At 39.3% G+C, this 18,341-nt stretch overlaps 1 protein-coding gene across 2 annotated transcripts in view; it reads right to left on the bottom strand.

The window, feature by feature from the left end:
- Positions 1–2,471: 2,471 nt before the first annotated feature.
- The window catches only part of LOC134542093 (uncharacterized), a 31,765-nt gene continuing 15,895 nt past the window's right edge, over positions 2,472–18,341 (bottom strand). The window contains exons 2-3 of one of the 2 annotated variants that reach the window (XM_063386016.1): positions 15,269–15,525; positions 2,472–2,766 (exon numbers count right to left, since the gene is read on the bottom strand). In XM_063386016.1, the coding sequence (XP_063242086.1) occupies positions 2,557–2,766; positions 15,269–15,454 (396 nt within the window). In that variant the 5' untranslated portion in view covers positions 15,455–15,525 and the 3' untranslated portion in view covers positions 2,472–2,556. Of the gene's footprint in view, positions 2,767–13,791; positions 14,109–15,268; positions 15,526–18,341 lie in introns of those variants that run through there. The other variant, XM_063386017.1, reaches the window with a different exon arrangement.

Consider the following 18,341-nt stretch of genomic DNA (forward strand, 5'->3'; position numbering starts at 1 on the left):
AGATGTTTATAGGGTATGCAAGCATCAGCAGTAAGGATGTATCCTACCGTACTGGATATACTAATATCCTGCCTCTTGGAGTAATTCTCCGTCACCGAATTTTCAGAAATACGTGGCCTCGATGTCTTAACAATGTTTTAAGACGTAAATCACGTGCCCGCACTGAAGTTATTTATCACTATTAACGTTTATCGGGAACCGCCAGATAAACGCATCCACTAGCCGCAATGGCCACCACCCGATGTTCCAATTTTTAAAGGAATACCGGCCGACCAGAAACTTACCGTTAACGAACTTTTTAAATGTTAACGTCAAAGTAAATTTACCGTAAATATCCGCAGCAGGTCTGGAAAACAATATAAACAAACGACCACGGCAAAGTTTGTTTTTCCAAATCTTGCAAAAAAAAAAATAAACCAACAGTCTGGCAAGGGCCTCGGCGAGCTACATACGGCCAGAACACTGCGCCGGCAGGTCGTTGGTACCGGTACATTGTAAACCATTTCCTGAAGAGCTTTACAGTATTAGCTGCGCACATTAATAAGCATAACGAAACAAAATTAAGCCAAATTTTAGAATATTCCATTGTCTTTACCATGGTTCAAAAAATTTGTGCATGAATTTATTATATATCAGTTAATTACTTAGTTAAATATGTTTCTATTTGTGGATGAAAATTTTTTTCGTAACTGCGGGATAATAATGTGGTTTTCATTTTTTGTTTCATACCAGGAACAGCAAGCAAAATAACATTTTTTAAAAAAATCTATTTTAAGTAAAGTAATAGAGAAAAAACTTGTATTTGTTATCTTAATCATGAGGGTACATAAGATTTCCCCCCCACCTTATGTTTGGAATCATATATGTCCTAGGGGATTTAAAATGTTGCAATTGTTCATTTCTTGAAGAATTGCATAATATATGTTTATTATTAAATTCTGCCACAACAGTTTGACGCCGCCGTCAGTGCTCCCTCTGAGAGCACAGGCCGTTATGTGTCCTCAACACCTGATCAGTGCCGCGCCTCGAACGCGCCCGTGCGTGCAACATAGTGCAGTGCCCCGAACGGCGTGACGTCAGTCACGGCCCCCTACGTGTGCAAAGCGCCCGGCCGGGTGTGGCACTGCGCAACTAAATAATTTGTTCATGCATTTGATGAGATAAACTAAAGCTAATACTTGTAAAGTAACTAATAATTAATGTTAATTTAATAATCTTTTTGTAAATTGTTATCATTCACAAAACTGGCCGAAATCATCTTCCCGCGCTCCGCAGTTTCCCGCGGAATTTCCCCCCTCCCTGGCCCCGGCGGCCAGGGAGGTTAGTCAGTCGCCATCCAGCACTCGCCAGGGCCGGCAGCCCACGCACAGGGAGCTCTCAACTTTCGCGCCAACTTCACCAGTCACTACAATAGGTAAATATAGTCAAACCGTTTAATTCAGCTCCCCGGTCAGCCCAAATCGGCCGTTCGAGATTTCGCACGGTCCTTTAATATAATGTGTAACCCGATAACGGGCTTTTCGTGTGCTATGTAATCAATTAGGTGACCCCTCGTGGCACCTGCGCCTCACGCTAGTGAAATCCCATCTCGGAAAATAGTTCTTCGCCCACGCGGGGCGGCACTGCGCCAAACGCGAACCTAAGTGTTAAGACGAGTCATTAACTGGGACGTGCCACGGTCGCGAGTGCGATATCCTGCCGGATTCCGCCGCGTCTGTACCCAGCATAACGTGGCCCCAGCCACCACGCGGAGTAGCCGCCATTGTATAACCACCTGTGTGGGACACCCGGACCTGGTCCGAACCCGGGACTAACCACATTGACTGTAGTGTAGTGTTTTGTACTAAGTAATTTTGTATGACCAATCGCCCACGCATTTCACGTTGCGTTCCGCAGACTTTCACGTAAGTAGGAACAGACTTACCGTTCGCCCGAGCACCCCACTCGCAACTCGCCGGGAACAACCCCTATCAACGTACTTGCCACCGGGTTACCGTGTGGCCGTAACAAGTCCGCCAATAGAGGGTGGCGCGTGGAGCTTAGGTCGACGATGAAGCGGCCAGTTACGTGAGCGTGTAACGTGTAAAGTGTGCGACGGAATAAACCAACTAAAAGTATGTGTGTGTTTTATTAATAAGGCGTCCTGGGAGGCCATAACAGCCCGGGGAGTCCTTTGTCGACGCGTCCCTGCCTGCAGCCACGAGGCCAGGAACCCCGCCCTTGAGACCAAAATTCATTAAAACATTTCTAATTCACGTAAAATTCAGGTCAGGCAACGGGGACGGCGTCAAGTTCTTTAAACTTTTTGTCACAAAAGTTATTTTGTGCCAGAAAAAAAAATGCTTAGGCCTCTGCAGATAAATATTATATTTTCATTTACCCTACTTGAGTGTAGGCCTATTTTTAAAGGCAGTTCAAACAATTGTGTGGGAAACCGATATAAACAGATAACACAGTCCAACTAAGAAGTAAGACACTTTATTGCAGCACTATATAATTTTAGAAGAAAAGGAAGAGGCCAGGAGACGACGGAACGGCAAGGAAGGGGAGGGGGAATCAGCGGCGGTAGACATATGTGCCGTAGGCGCCATAGGGGTAGACGGCGGGCACTCCCAGGCCGTAGCCGGAGTAGGCGGAGTAGGCGGAGTAGGGGGCGGCCAGGTACACGGCCTCAGATCCTTTCAGGCTCTCCGCGGGGGCGGCTTCAGGCGCTGGCTCGGCGGGGTAGCACGAGCACACGGCCACCAGGGCGAACAGCAGCACCATCTGTAACAACACCAGCAACCCCGTGCTTCACTCACACTTCATCACAGCTGCTCGTCCGGCTCTTAGCTGCACAGCACCGGTGCCATTATTATCCACGAATATTACTGTCTTCTTGATATGTTAAGCTATGGAGGGTGAGTAAGTGGACATCATCATGGCAACCATGGGTATACTTCCCGCTGGGGCCCACACCTCGAATTTTCCGCAAGTGAGAAAAGCGGTGAAAGTTTTCTGCGAAGTAGTGGGTTTTCTTTCGGGTGATCTCGTTTCCCAAGTCAACGCGTTCAATCATTTCTTCGCCTTCTCGTCGTTTCACTCGCCGAGAATAGGGAATCTTCCAACACACACTTTTTTTTTCGGAGGGAACCAGTGCACACATACATAGAATGGAAATGGGACGCTATGGGTTGTACTTAGTTTACTGTTTCTTAATGCTGGTGACTCTTACAAGCTTAGCCATCGTAAGACGGTACAGACGTCAGTGCAACGACCCGCAAATAGAACCAGAACCTCCAAACCTGGTGACAATAGGTAGTCATCATTTACAATGCCATAGCAGGGGGTAAAAATGATGCACAAGTGCTTTTGTTTTGTACTCGTTGAAACAGACACTTTTAGTTTTCATATTTCTTCCCTTTTTACATCAAAGTTTTATCGAAAAGACTGAAAAATTACACACTGTATTACTAGTTATGTGTATTTTGTAATGTAATTGTATTGTAGTTTTAATTTAAATATTATTTGAATATGATTTATTTTAACTTAAGGAAATAAAAAAATGCAGTACCTACTATTTGATTGATTTAAAAAAAAACATAATTTTTACTTAACAGAATGGACCGATTTTTAAAAATATATTCGCTACAGATTAAGTGCGAAAACAATAATTGTGAAAGCCTAGACTAACTAGGAAGAAATCAAGGAGGAAGTAAATTTATTAACAAAAATGTTTTAATATTTTTAGCTGTTGGTGCATAACATATATTTAGTAAACTTTTATAAACAAAGTTATTAAGTAATATTATTACTTACAATTGTTAAAAAAATACATAAAAATATTTAAAGCACATTTTGTAATATAAAGTAGTAAACAGCAATGGTAAACAGTGAGAGAAGATAAACCGAATATGCACGAACGCGGTCTCGGAATGGGCGGGTGTGAATCCTAGGCATCTCCTAGAAGTGACTCCATTCCACAACCACCTAGCGTTAAATGCCATATCCGTGAACGATTTTCGTAACCTAACTAAAATTATAGTACAGGGATGTTTAGAATATAACGCCACTGACAAATTACAGATTTGCATCATACCTTGTGACATTAATACAAAATCAAGCCACTCTAAGCTACTTGTTGTGGAACTCTAACGGCGTGGTTGAAAATTTAGACATAACTAACCCTATTGAAAGTAACCAAAAAATAAGTACATAGCTCAAGTGTTTTGACGGTCTTATTATCTCAGAGATTCTGTCTGCTTGGATCCCGGACATGGTCATAGGAACTACGAAAAATACCTACTTTTACACATTAATTTTCAGTTTTGGTTATCCTTTACATACCTACCAAACTATGCGGCTGTTTGTGCTATACTATTCAAAAGTATAGCGATGCATATGCCTTGTAAATGCAAAAAATTTTAATTTTCTCAAAATCTGAAGGATTTAAAAGATAATTTTTTACGATCTTTACCTAAACATTGTTGCAGCATATGTTAGAACCCGGGAAGTTCTGAAGTACATTTAAAGTATGTTGTATAAATAAATTTGCCACGAATAAATACATAAGACATCGAACTAATTGAAATAATGTGTACCTATATAAAAGAATATTTTCTAAAGCAGTCAAAAAATATCACTAACGTAGCACAGAAAATTTTTTTTAGAAGTAATACTTAAATTAATGTATTTATTCTAAACTTATATACTATATATATATATGTGTGTGAGCTCTCGGTCATTCTGCTAGGACGAGAGGAAACTTAGCCTACGCGTGCTCACCAAGAACTTCATGTTGGCTGGTGATTGCTGGTGAGGTTCGATGCAGAACTCTGGTCGTGCGCTGGGGCAGTCTGAAGTGTCAGCGGTGGCACACCTGGTATTTATACCCCCACAACTCCGTCAATGTTGACCACGTTTCGTTGATTTGTTCGTGGGTGTCCATGGAACGAACTTTTTTTTTTGTTTTATGTCTTCCGATCTTTGTCGCTGCACCAACTCCGGCCTTGTCGTTGGGCGGGGCTGCTGTTCTTGTTTGTTTTCGTTCTTCGCCAGTCGGCCCGCGCCTCTGGACTGGTCGGGCCTCCATCAGTGAGATTATTAAAAAAAAAAAAAAAAAAACATTTGAGCGAGTTTTTCAGTACTCGCCAAGAAGTTAACACCTCATCTTGGTAACAAGCAAATACACACATGTTCCCATGTTGCAAATAAACTTATAATACGAAACTCGGACACGAAATTCAACGTAGAATTCTTCAAAATAATACCAGGAGTGATAAATATAAGCAAATTGTGTTTTCAACTACATTTATTGACGCGAATATCCCGTAGTTACCGCACCCACCGCTATAATTCGTTCCCGGAGCATCTACGTCGACATTTTAATCATTTTATTAGCAGACCAACATTTTAAACTATAAAATGAAACAGCTTCGATAAAAGAATAAAAAAACAAGCTTTGGAACTTATTTTCACCAAGGAATTTTATGAAAAATACTGCCCATCTTATTAAAATTTATTAAAAAGTTTATAATATGAATTTTCCCTTTGGCTTTGTGAACTTTGGTTCGCCCCATCCATCACAGATGGCAGCACCGTGGTTACACATTTCCGTTCCCCACGACGTCCGTCGCATTACGAAGGCACATCCTGGTTGAAATACACGATCTTTCATGGCTTCCAGAGATCACTTCAGAAAAATTAAAGGATGTTAAATTTCCACGACTATATTCCTTCCACGGAATGCTTGTGCTGACTGATATTTAAGTTTGGAATGTGTTGGTCTGTGCTGACGTCGTTGTTTTGTCCATAACACCTGTTTAGTTTCATCGCTGTGTCCATCTGTTCGACTTCAGCTGATCTAGGCTTGTTCTCTGTGGGTTTGTGTGCTCATTTTTATTTCTTATTATGCAGTTTTTAACATCATAAACAGCGCAAGTTTTATGGCGTATAAAATAATTTTCTTTGTTAAGGGGGTGCCTCCATTTCATATCAAGATTTCATATTTACAATATTTACAGATAAACTTGTAGACTTTTTCAATTATTTAATTTTCACGAAATGAAAAATATATGCAGCGCACACTTTTTGCATAATTAGCTGCCAAAGTTACATTTTTAACGTTTTGGGGTTGTACAAATAAGGAGAATTCAATTTATTGCAGATCTGAAACTTTTTGGTATATTTTCCATTTCGTGAAAGTTAAATAATTGGAAAAGTCTAAAAGTTGATCAGTGATTTGTATAAATATAAAATCATGACCTGAAATGGGAGGCCCCCCTTAAATGGTTTAAGCTCAGCCTACTAGTTTACACGCTCATTGTAGCTGAGTGGAAAAATAAACCTTACTTGTTCTTTCTCTGCAGTGTAATCGCCCCGGAATGACTTTGCTGAAGATAATTGAATTCCACGGAGTGCACGCACCCTGCAGGACCTTCATTTACACAGAACGTGCCAGTCAGTGGGGGAAAAAAAGAAAAAAAGAAATCATGTTATATCATGGACATCACGAACGCTAAAAAGAAAGAAAGAAAGAAAGACCTGAAAGAAACCCAGAGAGAGAAAAAGAGCCAAACTAACAATGCGGTCTGGCCGGCGGTTGCTGGCGATGACGGTGTGAAGAATTCAAATGCCGCTCTCAAAGGGCGGCCGTCATTAGGTGCGTCTGCGCGCAGCTGAGTGGGTGGGAGGGGGTGAGGGGAGGGTGATTACCTGATTACCACCCCTCTAGCGTCTTCTCGGGACGAGCCAATCGCTGCAGGTTCCAGCCGCGCCACTTTCGCACCTCTGCGGGGCCCTAGTGCTGTGGACAGTGGAGAAGCCTAAGATGTACATCAAGTTCCTTCCCTGCCCGAACACGCCCGAATATTCACCTTCGGCCAACCTCGGGATTTGTTTTATTTTTGCGCAGGAAAAATGAATTCAAATATTAAAAGCGGTCGGTTAGGTTAGCTACATTAAAACACTTTGGAACACTATGGACGGTTAGTTAGGTTAGTATAGCTACATTAATATAACTTGATGTACATCTTAGGCTATGCGAGGGAAATGGAGAGTCCTCGGGAGTTAGAATAGTCTCTCTCCCCCCACCCCTGAGAAAAATGCGCCTCCCGGATAGTTTTTTTTTTCAATCAGCGTTTCTAAACCAACCAGGAACTTAAATTCCAACATTAGTTTCTCTAATTTGTTTATACGAGGGATATTAGTAAAGTATGCTCCGTTTGGTCTTTATGAAAAAATAAACTCGTGATGAGTGTTTACAGTTTTAGTTTACTACATTCATGCTTTACATTTTTTTTTTTTACATAAACGCCACATTACGTTCCAAGCACTTTTCGATTCGCTTCGCCCCTTCGCATAGAAGTTGGCCGCCTGGAAACTAAACCAGATGGCAATCGTAATTTTGTAATTTTTTCTGTAATTGTTGAACCACCAATCATTAAATCAACTAAATTAACGCTCCTTTTGTCTCCCGAAAAACGGTAGCCATCATTTTTTGACTCTAATAGAGATCGCTTAAACGTTTTCCGGAGATGTTCACTAAGCGCCTGTACTTAGGCTGCACGCATTGCGTATTCGTAGTCCATGATGCCTATGGCTAAGGCGCACGTTCCATGCCCAGGCGACAGGCGAACTTCTTTACAGAAGGGTTAAATAAACTGATGCAGCGTTACGAAAAGTTTTTTTTAATGCAGTTTTTTGAATATACGAAATTGCAGTTTTGCACTGCTTGGGCAAAACTACAATGGCATATGTATAAAAAAAACTGCATTAAATCTAAAATCCCCATTGCATGAATCATTTAAAGAAAGTTACGAAAAGTGTTTGGAACTGAATGGCTATTATGTGAAAATGTTAAGTAGATATGTAATAAACTGAAACTATCAATAAACCTCTTTTTTCTCACGAGTTTATTATTTTTAATGACTAAACAGATCTTACTTTACGAATAGTCGTATTTTGTAGAGTGGGTTTACAGTTTTTTTTGGGGGGGGGGGGGGGTAATTGTGGGTTAGAATAACCTTACAGAGAAAACAGGTTCCCAGGAAAATTTTGAAAAATAAATTATTTAAATCAACATTTCCAAAACAACCAGGAACTTAAATTTTGACTATGGTTTTACTAAAGAGAAGACTTGTACCTTAAAGGCGATACCACGCTAGAAGCACCAGTGAAAGTCGCACATATCATCCCGCCTCACTCACGATCGGTCTTGTGGTTGCTGTTGCTGTTGGATGTATCATTTAATCGTGGAATATGGAGGAAAAAAACTTTAAATTTTGCAAATACAATTGCACTTTTAGTTACGAAAAAAAGGGGGAAAAATATCAAAATAACCAGAGATGTCTGCCACGCCGCTCAGTGACGGACTGACAGTGTGGACTGGAGAGACGCTGTGTCCACACGCGGCAGTTCGGACTAAGTGCTCTCGAGCCCACAGCACGCGCCTGATTGAAGACAGTCAGTTCCGACTGAACAGCCCACCGTCCTGTGCGCAGGGGTGCTGTCACAACTTAGAAACACACAAGGTAGAATCTTCTAAGTTATGCCTGTTCTAAGTTGTGTGTTTCTAAGTTATGACGTTTCTAAGTTGTGTGGTTCTGCGTTGCGTGTTTCTAAGTTACGTGTTTCTAAGTTATGACAGTTCTAAGTTGTGATAGTTATAAGTTATGAGTTTCTAAGTTATTACGTTTCTAAGTTGCGTGGTTCTGCATTGTGTGTTTCTAAGTTACGTATTTCTAAGTTATGACCGTTCTAAGTTGTGATAGTTCTAAGTTATGACAGTTCTAAGTTGTGATAGTTCTAAGTTATGACTTTATAAATTATGACGTTTCTAAGTTGTGTGGTTCTGCATTGTGTGTTTCTAAGTTACGTGTTTCAAAGTTATGACAGTTCTAAGTTGTGATAGTTCTAATTTATGACAGTTCTAAGTTGTGATAGTTCTACGTTATGACTTTCTAAGTCATGACGTTTCTAAGTTGTGTGGTTCTGCGTTGCGTGTTTCTAAGTTAAAACTGTTCTAAGTTGTGAGTTCTATGTTGTGTGTTTCTAAATTATGTGTTTCTAAGTTATGATCGTTCTAACTTATGACAGTTCTAAGTTAAGTGGTTTTTTCGAGGTTTCTAAGTTATGACTGTTCTAAGTGGTGTGTTTCTATGTTATGTGTGGTTCCCCTGTGCGCACACACGGCAGTCCGGACTGAGGGTGTGTGGGGGGCCCTGTAAGGCGGCGGAACTGGAGCGCGCAGTGTCAGTGTCAAGGTCAAGGCCTCCCCCCTCCCCCCCCCCCCTCCCTGCCTCACCCTGTGAGGGTCACCCGGTCACGTGGCCCGTGCGTGGAGCGCGGCAACGAGGGAGCAACAAGGGCACACGTCGCACACCGGCCACACGCGCCGACTCTCGGCGCCGGCAAACACACGAACAAACATCTACAACTGAATTCTAAACTGCTTACACGTATAACGAACACGCGCGCTTATTTCAATTCTGTCATAGGAACTTCCAGATGTTGTTTTCTCCTTCCCCCCCTCCACCCCATCCACGGCATCAACACCGCGGCATTTCAGTATGAACTCTTGGCATGTTTATGGCATATCGCGGGCGTGCGTGAAATTTTTCTGTGAGCTTCAGAAGTGAGTTATCGGAAGAGAGGCAATGAAGTGTAAATACCTTAAGAGTGTTTCCCACTAGCGATAAATTCCCGAAGGAAATATTCACCTTGGTGGGAGGATAGTGATTGATCTGATCACAATTTTTTTTTTCTTTGAGTTTACAGTTTAACAGATTGTATTTGTCTCTTTTTTTTTGTCTTTTACCAATGCACACGATAACAATTCAAGCCCATGCCTTACCCGGGACTCGATGCCAGGACCTCTCGCACTGAATCCCAGATGGAGTGGAGGTTGGCCTTAACAACCACCATCGCCCTTCCCAGCACGCTGTTCAGTCAGATGGCAAATAACTATTTCAAAACATATCCACGTTTTATTAGACCCGAATTTACTTAGCAAAATCGTGTCAGAAAAAATGTTTAGTCACAGTATCTAATAATTTGGCGTAGGTTTGGGATTAAAAACCTTTTGAAACAATGCCCAAAAATTCAAAAACTACAAAAAGTTTAGATTTTTTAAAATTCAGAACCGTCATTTACTGGCCATTAAATGTTATAGGCTTGTCGTTGAACTATGGAACATTCAGTATATCAACCCCCAGTCGTTTTTATTTGCATATCAGTAAGCACTCGTGTATTTTTTCCTTTTGGAGTATCAGATAATGACCACTGAAATTAGATCGTTGGAAACTGTGTAAAAATTAAAAAAAGCACATACATATGGTGAATACTATCTAAAAGTTTTGGTTCCGATAAAACAGTGCGAGGGTAACATTTTGAAGGGTTTTGAATAAATGTTTTCCAAATGACCGATAACTTGAAAGTAGGCATCCAGCCTAGTCTGAAAATAAGCTTTATTTTTGTGCGAAAAAGGATTGCGAATATGTAAGGTAGTTTCCTGGAAAAACTTGTAATTCAAACAAACTCCTCGTAGCGGAGCCACATAGGCGGACCATTTAAGGGAAAAAAATAGACATATTTTCAAAGAAATTGACCGAAGAATTAGCTGTAATTATTGATGTTGGATTTTTAAGGAAGTTTAGAATATTGCTGAGAGATACATGAATTGTACAATTATTCTCTGAATATAGAATATTATTGCCTGAATACATTTATTTAACAGTATTACGTTCAAAGTGAAAAATGAAAGTATGTGATTTATCTCAGACGTCATTGCTCAGCTGGGCTAGATATTACGGCGTCACCTACATACAGATTCAGCATTCTAAATAGTGATTCATAATGGGGTTTGGGCTCGAGCTATTTATCATCCTTGGTACAATCTCCTTGCTACACACGAAATTTGGCGTTGTGGCAATGAAAGTCAACAAGGTTTCAGCAAATATGGTAATAGGAACAATATAGGAAACTCTTAACAGATACGCGACACAAGTTATGTCAGCGAACCTGGCGGCGTGGAGTGTAACTACGTTTTTTTACGTGTTTTAAGTGCGCGAGAGTAATTGCTCCGTGCTTCGCCAATGATAATTTACCACAGTGTCCTATATTGTCGTATTACGATATCTGGTCTCAGCTTGAAAATAGTCGTTCCAAATCACAGACCAACGATGATATATGCCACGTGCACAGGCTACAAGGTAAAGCATTTCTCTCCCAAAGATTGAACGTCTTGCTGGCCAATCTAACTATCGTATGCTTCATGAAGGTCACAGGTGGAATAACGTTGAGGCCACAAATTCTAATAACACTTCTCGTAGTCGAGTTTCAATGCTGTAAGCTCACTTCGTGACCTTTGTATTTAATTATGTGCTGCGTAAAAATACAACTTTACATGTAAAAATCTAATAAAAAATGCGTATCTGATAGTATGTAATTATGTAAATAAACACACATGTCATAATTTACAACTGCTGATTTTAACAGTTATAATTAGCTTTATCAATATTAGTCCATGTTCAAGACGAGGTTAGGTATGTTGTACACCGCGGTCAACTAAAAGTAATGAGCAGTAAGTTAGGTCATATAAATTTCAAACATAACCTAAGATTTTACCTTCAATTTGATACTTTACATTCGTATGAGAATACTCTTCAGAGAAATTGTTGACTATAATGTGGATATCACGTACCACAGTGTGTGATTTGGTCGTTATTTCTGTTTGCACATTATTTTTCGTGATAACGTCTTAATAAACTTCGAATTTTGTTAGTCATATGCAGAACATCAGCTCGTAGGTCCTCATTTCATTGTGTTGATGTGATGCAACGAGCATACAAGCATTCTGATGTGATGCATCCTGGAGTTCCTGAGCGAAGACTTCACCGCATAATCATTGGACGTGTTCACTCTATAGACTTTTTTTTGATAGTGTGTTGTTAAATAGCCTACATTTACAATCACTTAGTAACAACCCCATTAGGTTAAATTCAGTACTGCTGCTACTTATTAATAATAAATAAGCTTGATTAAAAACCATTGCAAGATACCAGAACATCTTTGACTATACTGATAAATGTATGTCTTTTGTATAATGTTTATGCAATGTTCTCACAAGAACTGCAGTATAAATTGAAAACCTTATTCGGGTTGACTAATGACCAGGGCATTGTTTAATTAATACCCGGAGGTTCTCTTTTTCACATAACAATATTTGCTTATAAAGTTTCATTTTAAATGGAATGTAAATAATCCTGTATTTTGTAAGTGTGAAAAAGAGCTATAGAAAAACAATATCACAGTTAAAATATTTTATATAGTGAATGAATATGTTGGATACATGAATTCATAGTATTATTTTTTTTGTTTGTACAGATTTTAAATATAACTCATTTTAATAATTATTTTCGTCAGTTTATATGCAAATATTATGTCATGTAAATACACCAATTGAAATAATCAGATATTTCTCTCTGCTAAATATTTTCAAGTGAATGCCTTTGTTGCTAAATTTTTTTTAAAATTGTAATTTACTGCAGCTGTTTCACAACATATTAACAACTACTGTGCCATAAAGATTATTTTAATGTCACATAAACTACTAAGAAATTCGTTTGAACTGTTGTCAATCAGCATGTTTTTTTTACATCCACCAGACATTTTTACCTTGTTAGTTATTATGGTCACGAAATTGCCTAGATTTTTCACACCAGTGAGAGGGCTGAACTAGAAAATTAAACGCCAGTACTAACACTCTCCTGTTTCAGAACAATTTATGTAATATTGCATGAACATCGCAAAGTTTAAGGTAGATAATTTTGCACTTCACAAAAAAGTATGTGAAACTTTGTGCGCTATTACAGTTGGATCAAGAAGTTTGCCGCAACCAGTTTCCGTCATATCTCCTTACATAACAAAATTGTTACAAGAAAGATACATTAAAATAGTTTTCTTGTATCTTTAAGTGTCTCTATGTATTTCTCTTCCACGGTGGTAAACGAGTGAAATAGAAGTTTAACTGAACTCTGGCTTTAAAAACGAACAGTAAATTTCTGATGCTTCCTCTTCATTAGCCCAGGGCAAATTATCTATAGTTATTTTATTGACGTGACAACGTCTAATAAATCTATGAACGCCGGCTGCACGCACTAAAAAGTGTCCCGTTACGCACATTGTCCCGTTTCGCTGTGTCCCGTTACGCTCATTTTATATTTCTCTTTGCTAACCTGAACCTCCTAGCATTGCGACCGAGTCCGTGGCGTGTTTCTGTTTTCATGTATTTCAATGTGACATTTTCATTGCTCTTTGGTAACCCGTTCCTCCTAGCATTGCTGTAGAGTCCGTGGCGCCAATATATTATTTTTGACTGCATCTTGGTGTTGCGTAAGCCATTTTCCTTCACATCATCCTTGAAACACTCCCATTCGTTTCCTACTTTTCCTATCATCGTCCTATCCTTAACAGAATAACACAGATTGGAAGAAGTTAAATAGCAAACATGTATAAAAGTTATAGTTTAATAATCTCTTCGTTAAGGTAATAAACATATTTTAATTGATGAGTGCAAATAAAAGTAAATTTATCAATTAAATTATAGATTTCATTCACTCCTTCTTTGTATCCATACAAAATAGTGATAATTCAATAAAAATGATTCAATTTTTATTCATAAAAGTATGCAATCATTTCATCAATGTTTTGTTATGACGTTGTCACGTTAAACTATCGTCCGTAAACAAACCGACTTTACAGACAAACAATTTTTTTTTATCAGGAACTGATTCAGAAATAAAAAAACACGTATTGAAAGTACAGTAATTTATTTAGCAACTTTAAACCACACAGTTGTATGCGAGAATCAAATGCAGAGGCCGACAGAGAGGGAATGTGAGAGTTGGATTGAGGTTAGGTTATCAGCGGCGGTAGACGTAGGTGCCGTAGGCGCCGTAGGGGTAGACGGCGGGCACTCCCAGGCCGTAGCCGGAGTAGCCGGAGTAGGCGGAGTAGGGGGCGGCCAGGTACACGGCCTCAGAGCCCTTCAGGCTCTCCGCGGGGGCTTCAGGCGCCGGCTCGGCGGGGTAGCACGAGCACACGGCCACCAGGGCGAACAGCAGCACCATCTGGAACAACACCAGCAACCCCGTGCTGCCCTCACACTTCGTCACAGCTGCTCGTCCGGCTCTCAGCTGCACAGCACCCGGTGCCACTATCTTTGAAAGATTCGTGCAATGGGAGTGCATGACTTGATGTAAGCTTGGTTAAAAACCATTGCAAGATACCAGAACATCTTTGACTACTGATAAATGTATATGTCTTTTGTATAACGTCCATGCAATGTTCTCACAAAGAACTGCAGTTAGTCGGGTTGACTAATGACCAGGGCATTGTTTAGTTAATTCCCGGAGGTTCTCTTTTTTCACATAACAATATTTGCTGATAAACATACGCCATTGCTAAGCACATTTATGTCTGTAGAAGAAAACTACAAAAAAAAAACCAAAAGACAAAAAAACACAAATTTGTTTTTTGACCAAATTCCTGTTATGGAATATTATGTGGTTGTTTATATCCTGTTGACAACAGAATTTTTTTTTGCTTAATTTGTATTTTTGTCTTTTGGTTTTTTTAGTTTTCTTCTACAGACATACATGTGCTTAGCAATGGCGTATGTCCAAAAGCTTACATCAAACCGGTACCATTATTATCCTACTAAAAATGCACATTATTTAAATCTTAAATAGAATTCTCAGTTTCTATCTTACAACTCTCCATGACTAGGATGCGGCAAATATATATAAAATATAAACTTGGAAAGTAAATATCCAATAATAAATAGGCAATAACATTGTGATGATGGTCGCCTTGATCACCAAGAATCATGTGGCAGATAATCTATAATTTTTTTAACTTAAATATTCCCACGTGGACTTACAAAGGTACAACCTAATATAGTTGATAAATTAATAGTTAAGTGAAATAAATTTTCCTCTAATTACGTTGCTAAAACACATATTGATATATTTAGCCCGCCGTTTAGCGCAATTATCAGTAAATGACGTAACGCCAACATTTTAAGACATATTACATTATTTAATATTTGCGATTCTACAAACACAGATTTTTCAAAATTTTAAAATTTCTCACTGATTGGCTCTGCTTTTACCATTGTAAGAATAGTGCTCGCCCGGGAGTGGCGTAGCAACGAAAACTACATGAACTCTACGCTATGCACTGTCAGCTGAGGAACTTGTAGGTATTCAAGAACTGCAGTCGTCCTCACCAAGAACTTCATGTCTGCTGGTTGGTTGGGGTTCGGCGACGTGCAAAACTGACTGAGTGACTCGTCTGAAGGATCTGACACTTGGACGTATCCCCCCGCGCGGTATTTATACCGACACGACAAAGACCAGCTACGAGTGGGTTGCAATCGAAAACAGCGATTGCAACAATGACCTTGCCTCGGCATTGGCACCGGGCGTGGCCAACACGTACTCCTTCTTGATTTGTTTTCGTTGCGATATTCCAGGTGCCAACCGTCTGGAACAAAGAAGTCAGAATTTGCATTCAACCACTTCTTGCTATCAGGGAACTGCGATATTAAAAGCAATATAAACCAACAGCGTACCACTAATCAGTTTTAACAAACTCTGTGTCATGTTTGAGACATTTCGATATCTAAGTCTCTGTCATCTAAAGTGATTCTTTTTTCGTGAAATATGAATTTCTCACTCGTACCAATCCATGGACCATAAAACAAATTCGTTTTGACCTGCAAAGACGTACTGTATTACTTAAAACTATACTTAACATATGTTTTTCTTAAGTATCCAATCAATATCTCGGCTAAAAGTAGAATAAACTTAAAAAAAGGTCTCTCATTTTATTGTGCCTTCAGTAGCGGCGAAGTCGGTTTCAGCACACCAGATTACATGACTTCAATATCTGCCACATTTCAGAGTTAACTAATGCTCTTAGTGAAGGAAGCTATATTAACTGTACCGCTACAATTATTTTTGTTGTCCAAATAATATTCACTGAGTACAACATAAACGTATATATTTTGTGGCCCATAATAACTGCATAGCATATAACCAGGTGCACTCTATGTTTACAGCTTAGCAAAATTTTTATCACTGCAGAGTCAAACACCCCGTCCCTTAAGTAAATGCTCGTTAAAGATAAAATTCATTACTTAAAATGACGAAACCTCTTTTACTCCAATCAGAAATGTGAAATAATGCGACAAACGTTAATTTATAACCGTCACTAAGCGACTATCAAATTTTTAACATACACACACGGAGTGAAAATCTGTTGTCTCAAACAGATACTTTGGTGAAGTATGTTATGGAATGTATTCAGAAGCACACTGGAAAATTAGTTCGGCCTTGGTCGCGCATGATAATTTTAATTTTAGTACAGGTGGTTTAAGCAAGAAAATCTTCCTTGTTCGAAGGACATTTAAAAAAAGGAGAGTTATTAAATTTCATCATTGAATGATATGCCTTATTATTAGGGACCGGAAAAATTAGCGGATTCAATGACCTGCAGGATGAACTCCTAAGTTCTACGGACACTCGGTCAAATGTTACCCTCTCATTGGCTGCTGTCTTGTGAGACGTCCCAGCGTAGCAGCCAGTGATTAGATAAAGCTATGCACCACACAAACGACACGCACAAATGCTTTCAAGGTTTTTAAAGTATTGACATGCTTGGGAGAAATATATATGTCCAGTCCAAAATTAACGATATACTTGAAAGTTGCACTGATCAAGAACACTTTTAAAAAAATTTAACAGATAAATTAGTTAAGTAAACAAAACCTTTAAAAATATAACAATAGTAATAGTATTACTACACAGAACGATGACACATGGTTACGGTTATTTTTGCATATATGAAATATTATTTTTTCCGATATAATACTGTATATTTATTGCGACAATTGCGGCATAATTTTTTATTTTAATCGATATTTCACTGAAGCATAATTTTTTTAAACCAGTGAAAATATTATCGAATATTTAATAATTGGACTTTATTTTGTTTATTATACTTACTATGTGCGCAGTTAATATTGGAAAGCTATTCAGAGAACGGGTTACAAAGAACTATAACTATTGGAGGTACTGGGACCACACAAAACATAAAGGCCCGCCGGGTAAGAATACGAACCCAGTATTACTGCGAACACTATTTTGTAGTGATACAGTTGTTTTCTGTAAATGTATAAATGTGCAAATATCTGCCATTTGACACGAATATTTCTGTTCCATTTACAAAAAAAATAAATTATAGTTACAACCTCCGTTTATTGCTTATGTTTTCATAGCGCATCTTTTTACTGACCGAGCTGTCAGTGTCAAGTACACGTTAAATAATGGACATAGCAGTTATTAAAAGTAATATTACGCTTAGCTTCGACATCGGCTGGTTTCTAAACCTGAACACAAAAAAGACTAAATACGGCGTGATATCCGAGACTTCGTATTGGCTACGAACAACGTAAAGCACCCGATCCAATACAGATGAAAGCTTATTCAGATATTCAAGTAACCCAACTGAGCACGAAAAGACTTAAGATGGTGGGATCTCCGAGACCTACCATGGGACAATGTGGTTTTATTTAAAAATGAATGTTTCACACAGTGAAATTACGCGTGAATTAAGAGTTTTTTTTTAATTTTAAATTTATAATATCACCAGTAGTGAATTTTTCATAAAATGTCTAATAACATTGAATAAGTTCTTATCTGATGGTTTGGGAAACTAGCTTGGTACTGCACGTGGTACACAGCTTATAATTAAGAGAAGCCTAAGATGTCCAACAAGTTCTGTCTGTCCCTGACCGAACACACCCGAATATTCACCTTCGGCCAACCTCGGGATTTGTTTTATTTTTGCGCAGGAAAAATGAATTCAAATATTAAAAGCGGTCGGTTAGGTTAGCTACATTAAAACACTTTAAAACACTATGGACGGTTAGTTAGGTTAGTATAGCTACATTAAAATAAACAGAGAAATATAAATATATATAAAACAAATCCCGAGGTTGGCCGAAGGTGAATATTCGGGCGTGTTCGGGCAGGGACAGAACTTGATGGACATCTCAGGCTTCCCTATAATTAACCGCTCGCGCGCAGCCTTGAACACAGAACTGTGTAGTGACATGGTGTGTTCTGCCGGAGCCTCGCCCCAGCACGCAGGGCTGGGACGGACGGGGAACTAACGACCCGTCACGCAGGGGAGGACGTATCCGCCGGTGACGCGGTGAACTGCTCCAGAGCCGGGTGAAGGGCGCATCAGTCACCGCGTGTGCGCGGGTCAAGGCGGTGGCTGAGACCTCGCCACAG

This window comes from Bacillus rossius (assembly GCF_032445375.1).
Source record: "Bacillus rossius redtenbacheri isolate Brsri chromosome 4 unlocalized genomic scaffold, Brsri_v3 Brsri_v3_scf4_2, whole genome shotgun sequence".
NCBI classification, from domain to species: Eukaryota; Metazoa; Arthropoda; class Insecta; order Phasmatodea; family Bacillidae; genus Bacillus; species Bacillus rossius.